Below are 13,733 nucleotides of genomic sequence, written 5' to 3'. Positions count from 1 at the left end.
TATCACTCTACGCTATTGCGTCGTGTTCAGTTCTTCTGCCTCCTTGTACAAAATGGCGAATTATTATTTGAAATGCGCGAGGGAGCTCGCGGCCGGTCGATGAAGTGTTAAAAGACGACTTACGTAATCACAATCTGCGCCCTTAAGAGCATACATTTGTATAGCGTGCCTGTCGTAGATAATGTAGCGTCGAACTATATGGGCGGGAGATATCGTCCCTTGGCACGAAAACCATGGCCGTAAACGTCGTTTCTCGAGCCAGATCGCGGCGATCCGTCGACGCACGGTAAGTCCTGTCGCGAGACGGGTTCGGAGACGGCATAAGAATAAAAAGACACGAGCGGGAAACGGTATCCGAGCCGTTCGTTCATCGATCTAGACCGGCGCGATCTGGCGGTGTTAGGTACTTTATAACGCGTTTACACGATTAACCTAAATCCATACACGTTTTCATTCTCTCTCTCTCTCTCTCTCTCTCTCTCTTTCTCTCTCTTTCGCTCCTTACACGCACCTCTCTCACACACATGACTCGCACGCTCCCACACATCTTAATTGCGATAAACGTCTATAAGTAATGTATATTTATATTTATATTTTCATATTTATATTTTTTGTATTTATATTTATATTTTCAATTATATTTATAGGTTTTTATATATATTTATATATATTTATTTATATATTATATACTATTCCGCTCCTTTTTACGCAGCATTCACGCACCGGTGCGATTGTACGCCCGTTTCTCAGTTTAAAAAACTCATGTGTGACTCCGCCTTTCTCCTTCTCTTCCTCTCTCTCTCTCTCTCTCTCCTCCCTCTCTCTCTCTCTCTCTCTCTCTCTCTCTCTCTCTTTCACTCTTTCTCCCTGGCGGCGTCAGACTCCATACTCTCTCGCATTGCACAAAATAGTTACCCCCTTATATAGTAATCGGTAATCGTAATTCGTATAATAATATATTTATATGTTATCATAATAACTATGTGGTAATATTAATAAGAATAATAGTAGCGTCGTCGTCACGATCGACAGTTTCTCTTTTGGCACGTGACGTTCTTCTAAATAACACCGCAAAGACGGCGAACCGTCAGCTCTGTTCGCGATCCTCCTCTCTTTTCCACCCGCGAGAGAACACTCTTATTATCGGCGCGTTCCCCCGCTTTTGTTTGTTTGTTACATGGCAGTAGTAAGTATGCAGTACGAGTTATGTTTGGTTGCACATGCACCCATCCCAGGACCATCATTATACTATCGCAATCGGCGGCGGCTTTATCGTCGCCGACGGTGTGAATTCGTGTCTCTTTTTGATTCCTATTTGATTCGCTTACGGTTATTTACAATGTACAAAGGATTCTCGGCCGACGGGGGCACCCGCGACTCCGTTCTTGGGGGAAATACTTTGATTGACTTCCGAGGGCGACGATTTCGCAGCAAAAGACCCCGCCGATTTGTGGGGATGTGTAGCTGCCGCTTCTTCCTTGAGCCTGAAGTCCGCGCTCCGATATACTTTCATGTGTGTGTGAGATTTACGCTATATTTATACATACGTACAATAATTCTTTGTTTTTTTTTCTTCACTTAATTGGTAATTACCAAGAAGCTATCGAACTGTCGTTTCTCGAGATAATGAAACACTTTTCGGTCGCGATGCTACACGCTCTCTTAGAAGGATGGTGGATAGCGGCACAATGCAGCTCCGTATTTTGCGCTTTGTTCTATTTGCTCGCACAGAATTGCAATTGCTTATGCAGAGCAAAAATATAAACGTCAATGAATGGTGTAAAATGCCCTATATGTTATATAAAAAATTTTTAAAAATTTTTATTTTTTATTTACAAATTTTCTTATCTTTTATATAACGTGGGATATATTTTACCATTTATTGACTTTTGTACCTTCACTCTAGATAAGCATTTACAATTCTATATAACCAAAAAGAAAAATACTGAAAAATACGAAAGCTCCATTATGTCGGTATTCAACCTCCCCTTAAAATGAGTCAGAAAAAATGCTTCTGATTGAATCAGTAAATCAAAGCACTACCATTAACGATGATTGCTGAGAGTTCACTGGTTTTCAGTGAAAACGCTCTCGCTTTATTGCTGCGTTTTACATCTCATTGATTTTGGCAGTGGAAGTGAGATTTCATAGCGAAATATGTGGTAGATAAATTCGTTATATGCCGTGCTAACTCCAATTTTTTTTCTGCGTTCGTGATGATGAAATTAGCGACTTCCATGCACTTCGCGTGCAATGACATTGTCTGTGCTCGCAAAGCACATCGATAATAGGAATGGTGGCTATTATTAACTAATCCTTTCAGCGAGATTTTATTGATCGCGGTGCTATATTTAACTGTGAACCCACTAGAGTTATTTAAGTATAGCATTTTAATGAAGAACACATCAATTGTATTTTAGAGAGCGTGGTTCGACTCTGGCAACCTTATTTAAAAAATAGCAATATTGTGATAGACCAATGACAGTATTCAAGAGAGAGAAGGTTCGTAGAAAATTTCTCGAATTAAACGTGCACTTTCCAAAGCACGTGACTTCAGTGAAGAAAGTAGTAGCCACGGACAGGCGAACGGATAGTGTTCAGGATTTCCGGTTATCCCACATGTCGACCTCGGCTGTTGGTCGCGAAAATAATCCTCGAGGCCTCGAGTGCGCGGTGACCGGTCGCGATTCGAACGTGCCGACGGTCCAATTATCGTTGGCATCATGATTCTGCATGGCGACAATCGCGTTCCAATATTTATTAAGGAGTGGGCACTAGTCTCTTAACTTCCTAAGTCACAACGCTTCATGCGTCGAAATCGACTGCAGATCAGCTCGGGGCGAACTGCATCGCGAATTATTATAGCGCGGAGTCGACTTCTTCTTTTTTTTATCTTTTCTCTTTAATGTCTTAGACTCTTACGATTATTGCTCTATAAAAATATCAGTGCTTCCGTGTTCCAATCGCTTCGACACTCGAGCTCGAATTATTTCATTTCTGGAAAGAAACTGAAAGAGAGACTCCCTCGTGTGCGAGAGGCTCTCTCGCCACAGTTCGCACTCATCGCAAACACCTGAACGCGACGACACACCGACAGCCGAGGTCGCCATAGCGGAGAGACGCCGAGAGCGCGCGTATCCTACCGTCTCGGCGTCTACGTGATGTACTCCGGCTTGTCGTTCAAGCCGGACCAGTGTCGCGGGGACGCCGGCGTCCACGGCACCGCCACGTCGAGCGTCGCGATGTTGACCTTCCGCTGGAAGATGTACTTCGGGCTCTTCTTCTTCGGGCTCTTCGGCGGCGAATCAGCGAACGTGACGCTCCTCCGTGGTCTCCTGGGCGGCGGGGGTGGCGGCGGGGGTGCCACCAGCGGTGGCGGCGGGGGCGTGGGCAGCGAAGCGGCGGGCGAGTCGCTCGGGCTCTCCAGGTAGTAGTTTACACCTGGGTATGGGTATTGCTGTGTACCTGCTCGCCCTCGGTATTCCCAATCGCGTTTGCTGGAGTGTAGTACTGGAAATTGCAACGGCCTGCGTTACGACAGCGTGTCGCGGTCTCGCTCGGGCTAGTAACCTTCTGATCATGGCAATTTCTCGATTATCGTTTCTCGTACGGACGACTTGTCGTCGTTGGATTTTGCACTAATTTGGAATCGACATGAGGAAAGAAATAAGGTGAAACGTCCGGCACTCTTGCGCGGATTTAATCAAACAATCTTATATTAAATTCAACACAATTCGCGTGTCCCAATTTATTCACCTTTTGTGTTAATTTAGCGCAAGGAAAATACGTCGACAACGTATTTGTTGATTCAACACAATTTACCTGTGTGTATACTTTACTTGATATATAAAATATATCGTCGAGAATGTACGGTCGCGAACAAAAAGGTTGTCTATAATTTTTGGGGAAAGTTCGTGAACTCATGGAGTGAGTTTGTGTGCGCTCATGAGAGCACTATCCTATTGGAAAATAAATTTTCCTATTGGACAAAACGTAAAATTCACCAAACTCACTCCAAAAATTATGTTAACAACCTTTTGTCCGTAACCGTGCATGTAAAATATAAATTATATTTTAATAAACTTAGAAATGGCGTATGAACAGTTAAAATAACACAATAACAACATACTAAGTTAAGAATTTAAAACAAAAGTTTCGTATACGCGGATCAATTTCAACATAAATACATGTTTCTTACATGTTCAAGTGTAAATATTAAGGTATATGAGAGTTTATTAATTATTTATTAATTATCATTTAATTATTTCCTTCTTAAATCTCCATACATCCTAATATTTAGGAAAATTCGCACAAGAATGCCGAAAGTGAGTGCCGGCTATTGAATGTTTCACCTTACGACGTGTACTTTTCACAATTTGTGTTGTTTCGATTTTTTCTTTCTCAAAGTCAGCAAAATATTGTGAATTAAAATGTTGTATATTGAATTAGATTCTTTCAGGCGGTAAGATTCTTTTGAGTACAGCAATTAATGCTGATGCATAATAAGTGGATAGTTTGAAAGATCGGCCATTCAGATAATCTCGAAATTGTACAATACGGTGTACTAGCTCAGATATAGGTATCAACAAGAGATAATAGGAATTTCATATGTGACGAAATTTCCAGTGGTAATTCATAACAGAATCGTGTGAGAGACTGCAAGACTACGGGTGTGTGATTTCTCTAAAGTGTGTGAGAGTGAGAGACCTATTACTGCACTTTTTGCCTTTCTGAACTATATCCCACGACTTAGTGCAATTCATCGCGGTATATATCTGACTATGTAATTTTTTTGTTTTTATTCACATTTACCATCGCGTCGTTAATACAAACTCGGAATTTAATTGTGAAACTTCCTATCTGGAAACGTCTTGCTATTCTTTCCTTCCTCCTTTTTCTTTCTTTTTCTATTTGAGCCAATATCGAAAACATGGCCTTGCAGATTGCAACGACGGATGTCGTCGTCGCAGTTTGCAACACCACAGACGTATTCGCGACGGACAGAATTTTTGTTTGCCTTGCTTTGTGGACAGACACGATCGATTGAACGTAACATGCATACAAAGAGAACAAGTCAACAGAAGCAACCCCAAATTCACGCGCTTGTCTGCCGGCCGTCTATAAGCTTTGCATAATGAACTTGAGAAACGACATGCAATGCGCCGTACCGTACCGCACACCTTGTTTACGGTGCATCGTAACTTGCTTAAGCCGTGCCAAGCCATTAGCGCAAGTGAACCACTAAAGAGAGAAAGGAAAAAAGATCGCGCGATGAGGAAAGTGATTGATTGAGCGAGGGTGGAAGGAGGGATATATAGAGAATGCACGAATTCGACAGTACATACACACACACACACACACATACACACACACACACACACACACACACACACACACACATATACAAAGACAAGATCGGTCAATTGACGTGTGTCAAAAGAGAAATGGAGATTTTACAGTCATATCTTTAAAACGGTATTGCAGTGATATAATAGTATATCCATTACAACGCTCATCCCGCACGAAAAGGAAAGTTTGGTTGGATTTCTAGTAAAATTTCTAGTGAAATACGAACAATTCGAAAATTTCGCATTTCGAAAATTTTGCATTTATCAGAATTCAGTCGAAATTATCAAGAGTTTTAGAGTTAATTCTTTAAGACTGAGTATACAATTATGTAAATTGAAGAAAGATACATGAAAATCTATTTATGGAATAAAAGTTTATTTCACAAAAATAAACTTTACTTCACAAAAATAAACTTTACTTCACAAAAATAAACTTTATTTCACAGAAGTAAATTTTATATCTTATAAATAAATTTTTCTCCCAGTGTTTTTTCCCAGTATTTTTCTCTCAGTGTATATTCATTTTGGGTCCTTCTCAAATTTTTTATATTAGTGAACCAATATAAAAATAATTCCGTTGATATAATACTATCGATCCATTTTATTCAAACAGTAATTTTTTCGTTGAAGCCAATATGATGATCAGAATCGTTGACGTTTGAAATTGTGTAAAGTTTTTCGCGAGAAAGAGTAAGCAAATCTTGTTTTCTTAATTTTTTATCGACATTATCTTAAAGTAAAAGATTTTATATTTCATTACCATGATTATAAAATTTGCCAAATTTTGTAGCCGAAGCACACATAAACATGAATAAATTTTACATGAACACGAATGAATTTAGAATAATAGTTATGTATACATTTATAAAGTCGTACTTCTCGACGGTTAATTTTATTCGAAGCACAAAACTCTTTACCAGAACTGTTCTTTAAGACTATTTTATGAAAAAAATTTTTTTACTTAAACGGACTCAATTAAACAGAATTCTGCTAATTTCAATGAAAGTTTCTGAAGCATCCATATTTCACTTGAAATTGATTTATCCAAATATTTGTTTCCGTGCGACTAGAAATTTACCCCATGATCTTGATCATAGTTGGTCTCAATCAGTTATCTGTTTTGTATAAAGTGATCGAGTTCTGATAAGTTATGCAACGTAGCGTGGTGATTAGGATTTTATTAATCATAACAATTGTTAATTAGATCCTTACCAATAATTACGATCCGATAACATTACCTTATACAAAACAGATAACTGATCAACCTGATCCATAAGAATAAATTTCTAATTGAGATGGAAAAATAGAGATTTATGACCGATTTGATCAATCTTCCTCGCGACGTATTGCCCAGCAATTCTTGAAATGCAAATGTAACATCAAACTACGACGTGGAATTAGCGAATTTTGTTTCTAGCGAATTGTGGGAGACATATGATCATCAATTTAATTGTAACCTACGTTAATGAGGAATAGCAGAAGATTGTTGAAATCGGGCGCAAAACGTCGCAAGATCTTGTATGATCAACTGCAAAATGATGAAAAGTTTAAGAGGAAAACAGTTTCTTGCATAAATACATATATTATATAACGCGGAGGGGAGCGTGAAGGATATACCGTGCAGGCATATATCCACGTACATCAACACAGTTATGTATCCCTATTTTTCCTTATTTATTACGAGGCAGATTTGCATCTTGAAAACTAACAATATTGATGAACTATCATTTTACTCATCGGTATCTCTTGCAAAACTCAGTATGCATCAATAAATTGGTCATAGTTCCTGAAAATTTATCGCAAGTTTTCGAAGAATAGAGTTTCATACGCGCGCGAATACCGGCTTATCCCTTGGTTGCAGAACAGACAACATTCTAGGATTCGGTGGCGTGGTGTAGCTTGAATCGCGGCGGTATTCCATGCAAAAGCCTCTAAACACTTAAAGCTGAAGAGAGCAAAAAGACTGAGGAATTCATGCGAGCTCGTAACGGAGCCGTCTAACGCTCATTTGCGTAGAAGAGCGAGAGAGACGTCGGGCTGAGACCGACTGTGTTCAGTAGAGAAAGCTGCTTTGCAGATGTTGTAAAAAAAATTCGTGAATCTGATTGAGGTGTGCTCTTAATCTTGGCTGAGTCTAAGAGCATGCACCAATCAGATTCACGGATTTTACAGCAGTTGCAAAGCAGCTTTCTCTGAAGGACGCAACCATCGTTGCGCTTACGAAGCGCGAGTGTTGGACGAGCCCGCAACGACGAATGCACGGAACATGACGGAAGCGAGAGGAACGAGTATCGTAAGAAATGGGATTAAAATTAAGGGCGAGAGTACTCACATATGGTCCCGGGAAAGGCGCATGCATCCTCCGTCTAACTCTGCAGTCCGTACCACTAGAGACAAAAACCCAAAGTAGAACGAAAGGCGCGAACGAGCAAATCCGCACGCCCCCGCAAACCCCCTTCCTTCCTACTTCCCACCCGCATTCCCTCCCCCGCCCTCCCGCCGCGTATGTCCGTCGAGTAATAAAAAGAAACAAAAGAGAGAGAACAGAAGAGAGCGCAACACATCCAGCCAGCCGCACATCGCACGCACGTACGCATACATATGTATAGGTATAATATACATATATGGATATATATGTATGTCAAATATATCGATCGGTCTTAGTCCTCTTGGTCGATCGGTCTCTCGGAGACCCGGGCTGAAACTCTGGCACGTTAAAACGTAGCCGGGGTCGAAGTCCGGCGTAACTAACGAGAGTGTGTCCAAACGTTTACGCTGCTAACTGCATGCCAAGCCGTATACTCTATATCGTTCATCTATATATATGTATGGATAATGTATATAGGTCTCATGTATATATGCGTATGTATAATGTACGATGCTCTTGTTGCGAATGTATGTTTTATGGTACATCGACACTTTTGGCTCGAGACCGAAGGAAGTAATCGCACGACCGGGATACACGCCGCCGATCCGCTGCGCGCCATTGTCTTTCCCCCGTATGAGAAATTAGCGACGGAGGAGTCGAATCACGTCATCATTGTCTGATAGGCAATCGATTAATGAATTGATATTGCACGGAAGGGGCAGATTATGTGCGGTAATTATTAACATAATTAACCGGCACAGTTTCAACTTGTAATAATTGTGCAGCGCGTTCGCGACGAACCACGCGAATTTTGTTGTTTGTTTATTTTGTTAATATGTGCAGATACATTTCGTCGGTAAACACGTTGTTTTGTGTACTTAATTTCAATACGATTTAACGAACATGTTATTAAACAGACTGACGTTCAAGCGGTGTGAAACAGCAAATATCGCTAAATCGACAACGCACTCCGCTTGTAATTACGTATTTGTTTTTTCTTCTTCACTCCTTTTGTGAAGAGTTTCTCTCGGATCGGCGGAACGCGCGTTCGGTCGGGACGTCTCTTGCCAAACAATTTCTACTGATTACCGTATGCGAATATGCGTATATGCGAACATAAGAGTAAATAATTCGTTTCAATTGCTATCACTTACCCGTCCATTGTCGAAATCGCGACCAGCACCGATAGTGAGTCGCGCTTTCGCCTTCATCGCGTCCGACAAAGGTATCTGGAGAAAATTGGAATGGTATTTCATGAATACCCTGTGGACTTCTCTCTTTATAAGTGTGGAAGCGCTCAAAGAACGTTAGAAATTCAATCACTGAAGATTAAATTATTCTGAAAATATTTGATTAGACGAAATGTGTCAGGTTGTACGAATAGTACAGAAAACTGCAATCTCAAGCGATCATATACTACCGTCCAGAAGTTTAGAAGCAGTCATATTTTTGTGTGAAACAAAAAATCGTTTGTAAATATTATGAAAGCGACCGGGTATAATGAATGTTTATTGATATTGACGACTACTTTAGGTCAGGACACCAATTCTTTGTGTCTATGTCTAATAAATTCTTGCTATTATCTACTTGCGGTTGAACGCTTACTTTGTTTTAGACACGTTCGAATCACAGAAATATGATGTTTACCCTCATATTCCGATATCTAACCATTGTATTCTTATTAAATAGGATCTTAATAGTTGTATTCAAGCATTCATAGATACAAGTTACAATTTATGAGCTCAGTGCGCGTTAAAGATATCAGTCGGTTGATGTAACTGAGTTTTTTTATTTAATATAATTATAGGCATAAGAAGTTGGTGTTCTAATCAAAAATAGTCGTCAATGTCAACAAACATTCATTACAAGCATTTCATTACTTTCATAATATTTACAAACGATTTTTTATTTCACACAAAAATATGACTGCTTCCGAACTTCTGGACGATAGTGTACATTTTGAAATATTATTCTCACTTAACATAACTTAACAATTAATTTTCAAAATACATAACTTTCGTAATCATAAAAGCGTTCAAAAAATTTTAAAAATTAAATAAATAAAAATTAAATAATTTGGAGAATAGTAGATTAGAGAGAATATCAGGTTTTACGAGTACGCGGTTAAAAAACTGCAATCAAAATGCGCGATCATATTTTGAAATATTACTCTCATGTAACATGAACCAACAACTCATTTCCAAAATACATAGTACGCGATAGTATTACGTAATCAAATTATTTTGTCGTAATTAATAGGGTATGAAGTTATATCCTTTATGTCGACTGGCATTTCTCCGTATAAGATAATTAAATATTGCAACAGAGCCAACTCTTGGCCGACTCATCGCTATTAATCAATTGCCAAGAACCTGTCAGACTATACTGGGTCGTATCGGTGAATATTCACATTCATTAAGAGTGATTCATAAAATTTAAAATATTTCTTTTTTTTTACGTTGATAAACGGCATCACAAGCAAGGTCTAATTTGCGTTGCTCGCGCATGTTCTTGTCATCACATATATCCATCTGTGTAATTATGACACGCGATATATCGTCATATAGAGATACCAGAATATATTTAGACAAGGAAATATAGAACATCGGAATTCTTTCTCATCAAAAAATACGAAATTCTGTACGTATTTCGTTTGAAAAAGTTCGCGCAAAAATTTCCACATAATCCGTCACGCTTTTTATATCAGCTATTACGTTTACATTCGCACAAAATTACATTTACTTCGACTAAATATCTCGCGTGATATCGAGTGATAAACCAGAATCGGTCTAGATTGATATTATGCAATCAAAATTGGACATTACGCGGAACATTTTTGATTGATACACGTTCGCGAATATTCAGTCAAGAATTGGCGACCTACATTGGGCCTGATTTATCATTCGATCGTGATCTAGTGCGAGATCAATATCGAAGCAATATCAGAGGTTGATATAGAAAATTAGATACATACATTAAGAAACATATATACAGAAAATATCCAAGAAATAAAAAATATTTATTTAATGAGCACTATAGTAATATATTTACTCACACGTATTAAATATTTTTTCAAATAAGGAAATATATTTTCTTAAAACCTACGCTTTTCACGAGAACAATTGCTTATTCTACAAAATAGAAGAATTTAGTTTTAAGTAAAGATATTGAAGAAATGTTCCGCGTAATGTCCGATTTTAATTGCATAATATCAATCTAGGTCGATTCTGGTTTATGACTCGATATCACATGCGATATTTATTCGAAGTAAATGTAATTTCGTGCGAATGTAAACATAATATAAAAAGTATGATTATATGGATTATATGGAAATCTTTGCGCAAGCTTTTTTTAATAAGTATTTTTTCTCTCTCAAGTAATTTCGCGTAGAGCATGATATTGTGATATACTATTTGAATTATTACCTTCGCTCTGGTCGCTTCTGTGTGCGACTTGTAGCAGAATTCTAAAAGAGCCACGGCGAGTGCCAGGAGAAGGCCACCGATGAGGATATAAAATAGTCCCGCCACGTTGCTCAGCGATAACTCGTTTCGGGTAGCGTCCTGCTTGTCGCCGTGCCGACATTCCGTTCTTTCGTACCACCATCGTTCCACCAACTTCGCCAATTCTCCGTTTTCCTTTAGTGACAGTACCGCCAGGTTTATGGGATCCCTGTTTCATTGTCGAGCGAAAACATCGTTAAACGAATGTCATATAATGTGCTGATATGAGATATCGTATGAGAGATGGGCTGAGAGAACAATGTAATCACTATGACTCGTATTAATGCTCGTCAGTTGAAACTTGTCTCAAATGAGATATTCCGATTTTTATTCTCAATTAAATCCATGTTCTTTCGGTTGAATTATAATATATGTAACATTTGTGCATCTACAATCGCGATCCAAATGAAGGATTCTCGTCTAACTCTGATTTCAAAGTTGAGTGTCTCACTTGAAACGAATTTCAAATAATAACTATTAATAAAACCGCGTGATCGTGTCGTGTCGTAATAATTTCTAATCAACCGACTTCACTTTTCGTATCCCGCGACGTATTTCAATCACTGAGCACGAGACATGCTCAAAGTACCATCTAATTACAAGCGAATAGGTAATCAGAGCATCGAGGCACAATAATGGCAATGCATTTAATAGGGTTTGTTTGAAAAAGTCGAGGAAACTTTCTTTAATTAAGCTTCGAGGAATATCGGTTCCCTGAAGTTTCTCCTCCAATCTATTAGTAGATACGGTCGACTTGAACGTCTGAAAAAAAGATTGAGAGGAAGCCACACGGTGGCGCGCGCTGTTGCTTGTCGGTATGTGTGCCTGTGTGTGTGAGAGAGAGGATAGACATAATAAAGCTGCTGTTTGCATACCACCCCAATTACCTGTCGGTCTGTCGGCAGCGGTATTGCCTCAACGATTTGAGGACAGCGTGTGAGTCGAGAGGGATGAGATCGCGAACGTTGCACGAAAAGTCACGCGGTTAAAAAATCAATAACATGCAAATTTGCGCGTATTTACCGGCGCTGCGGTAAGCTTGCTCGTCACATTATGGAAATTAGCGTGACGACAAATACTTATTCATACATTTTTTCCAGCTCGCTTCAATGTATGCGCGACACTTTAAGATTATCGTACGATGCCTTAATAGCGCGCTTTAGAGTTTAATTAGTAGATCCCAAAATGAAAGTGTCGAGATAGCTTTTGAGTTACAAATGATTCAAGTGTTTTTTATTACGTATTAATACATGTTCTAATTTCAATATACTAATTTTATCTCGATACGTATGTTAACGATGTATTCTGAAACTTAAGGAAATGCTGGAATCGAAATCTTTACCGACAGAATTTTTTCTGCAAAGTTTACGTTATATTGGCTGCACAGAAATACAAATTCTCTTACACGATAAAAATACGTGTGAGAACGAATAGTTACTTAGTCTTAGTTTTATATAGAATGTAAGACAAAAACTAATATCATTCTGAAAATTTTAGAGTTGATATTTAGAGTGTAAATCTGTCTGTTAAACACTGCGAGTTAAAGTCAATATTCTTCTGAAAGTAAAGATTTTTAGTTTGTGTATACTAAACTGAACGCGAGTTTTGCTCCGCTCAGAAAAATTTTGAACAAAATTGCTGTACCTTTGCATTTGAATTCAGAAGCTTAAGAATATCGGAAAAGTTTGCAGGAAGATTTCTACACATTCTACATGCGTAGTTAAGTTTCCCGCTGAATATGGTAAAACAAAGCAACGCACATTTACATAAGTTCTATATGTACAAGAAATACGAAAAGGATAGCGTAATTGTGTTAGTGACAACCGTCTCTACGTTATTGATATTTTTTTGAGTTCGTCATCGACTCCAGCACCCTTTAAATAAAGTCAAAAGTTTTCACATTAAAATGTCGAAATTATAATAATTGGTATCGCATAAGTTTTTAGAGAAATGGAAAATAATAAAGAAAACCGTCGATAATAATTTAAAACATCGCCGAAAAATATTATTAAGAAAAATTATGTTCAACTAATCAATTCTAATTTATAAAATCTCACACGACTTCGAAATATAAAATAAATTCTATTATCAATAATCACATATCTCTCAATAATAACGAAAAATCGTCGAAATACTGTTTGTATATCTTGGTAAGAGAACGTATATTTTTAACATAGCTGGTAAAAGTTAATATATGGTTAATTGTTCAAAAAGTCGTTTAGGATTAGAAAACGTAAAATGAAAGGACGAGCAGATTTGGCTTGTCTATATCGGCGTGTCGGCGATGTTAACGCGATGTCGAAACGCGATACGAAATAGCCTTGGTCGATGCTAAATGTATCCTATAAGGGGTAATGACACAGAAAAGGGGGCGCGAGTTTTTTCTATGCTAATTGCGCGTAATGATGTGCGACAACACTCCGAACGCAATGGAACGAGAAGCGAAAACCGCAAAAAGGCTTGAAAGAAACAAAGACGAAGTGATCGTGCGAAAGAGTGGTAATGAGAGAAAGA

At 38.5% G+C, this 13,733-nt stretch overlaps 1 protein-coding gene across 3 annotated transcripts in view; it reads right to left on the bottom strand.

Annotated features, from left to right (window-relative positions):
* Positions 1–3,277: 3,277 nt before the first annotated feature.
* The window catches only part of LOC116850211 (glutamate receptor 1), a 432,489-nt gene continuing 422,033 nt past the window's right edge, over positions 3,278–13,733 (bottom strand). For 2 of the 3 annotated variants that reach the window (XM_032828214.1, XM_032828211.1), the window contains 3 exons: positions 11,142–11,388; positions 8,871–8,945; positions 3,278–3,510 (listed from right to left, as the gene is read on the bottom strand). In XM_032828214.1, the coding sequence (XP_032684105.1) occupies positions 3,436–3,510; positions 8,871–8,945; positions 11,142–11,388 (397 nt within the window). In that variant the 3' untranslated portion in view covers positions 3,278–3,435. Of the gene's footprint in view, positions 3,511–7,680; positions 7,736–8,870; positions 8,946–11,141; positions 11,389–13,733 lie in introns of all 3 variants that reach the window. The other variant, XM_032828213.1, reaches the window with a different exon arrangement.

Source organism: Odontomachus brunneus, unplaced genomic scaffold (assembly GCF_010583005.1).
Source record: "Odontomachus brunneus isolate Ranch 3 - 2012 unplaced genomic scaffold, Obru_v1 Obru_scaffold_137, whole genome shotgun sequence".
In the NCBI taxonomy this organism is placed as follows: Eukaryota; Metazoa; Arthropoda; class Insecta; order Hymenoptera; family Formicidae; genus Odontomachus; species Odontomachus brunneus.
This window is presented reverse-complemented; position numbering and strand designations above follow the sequence as displayed.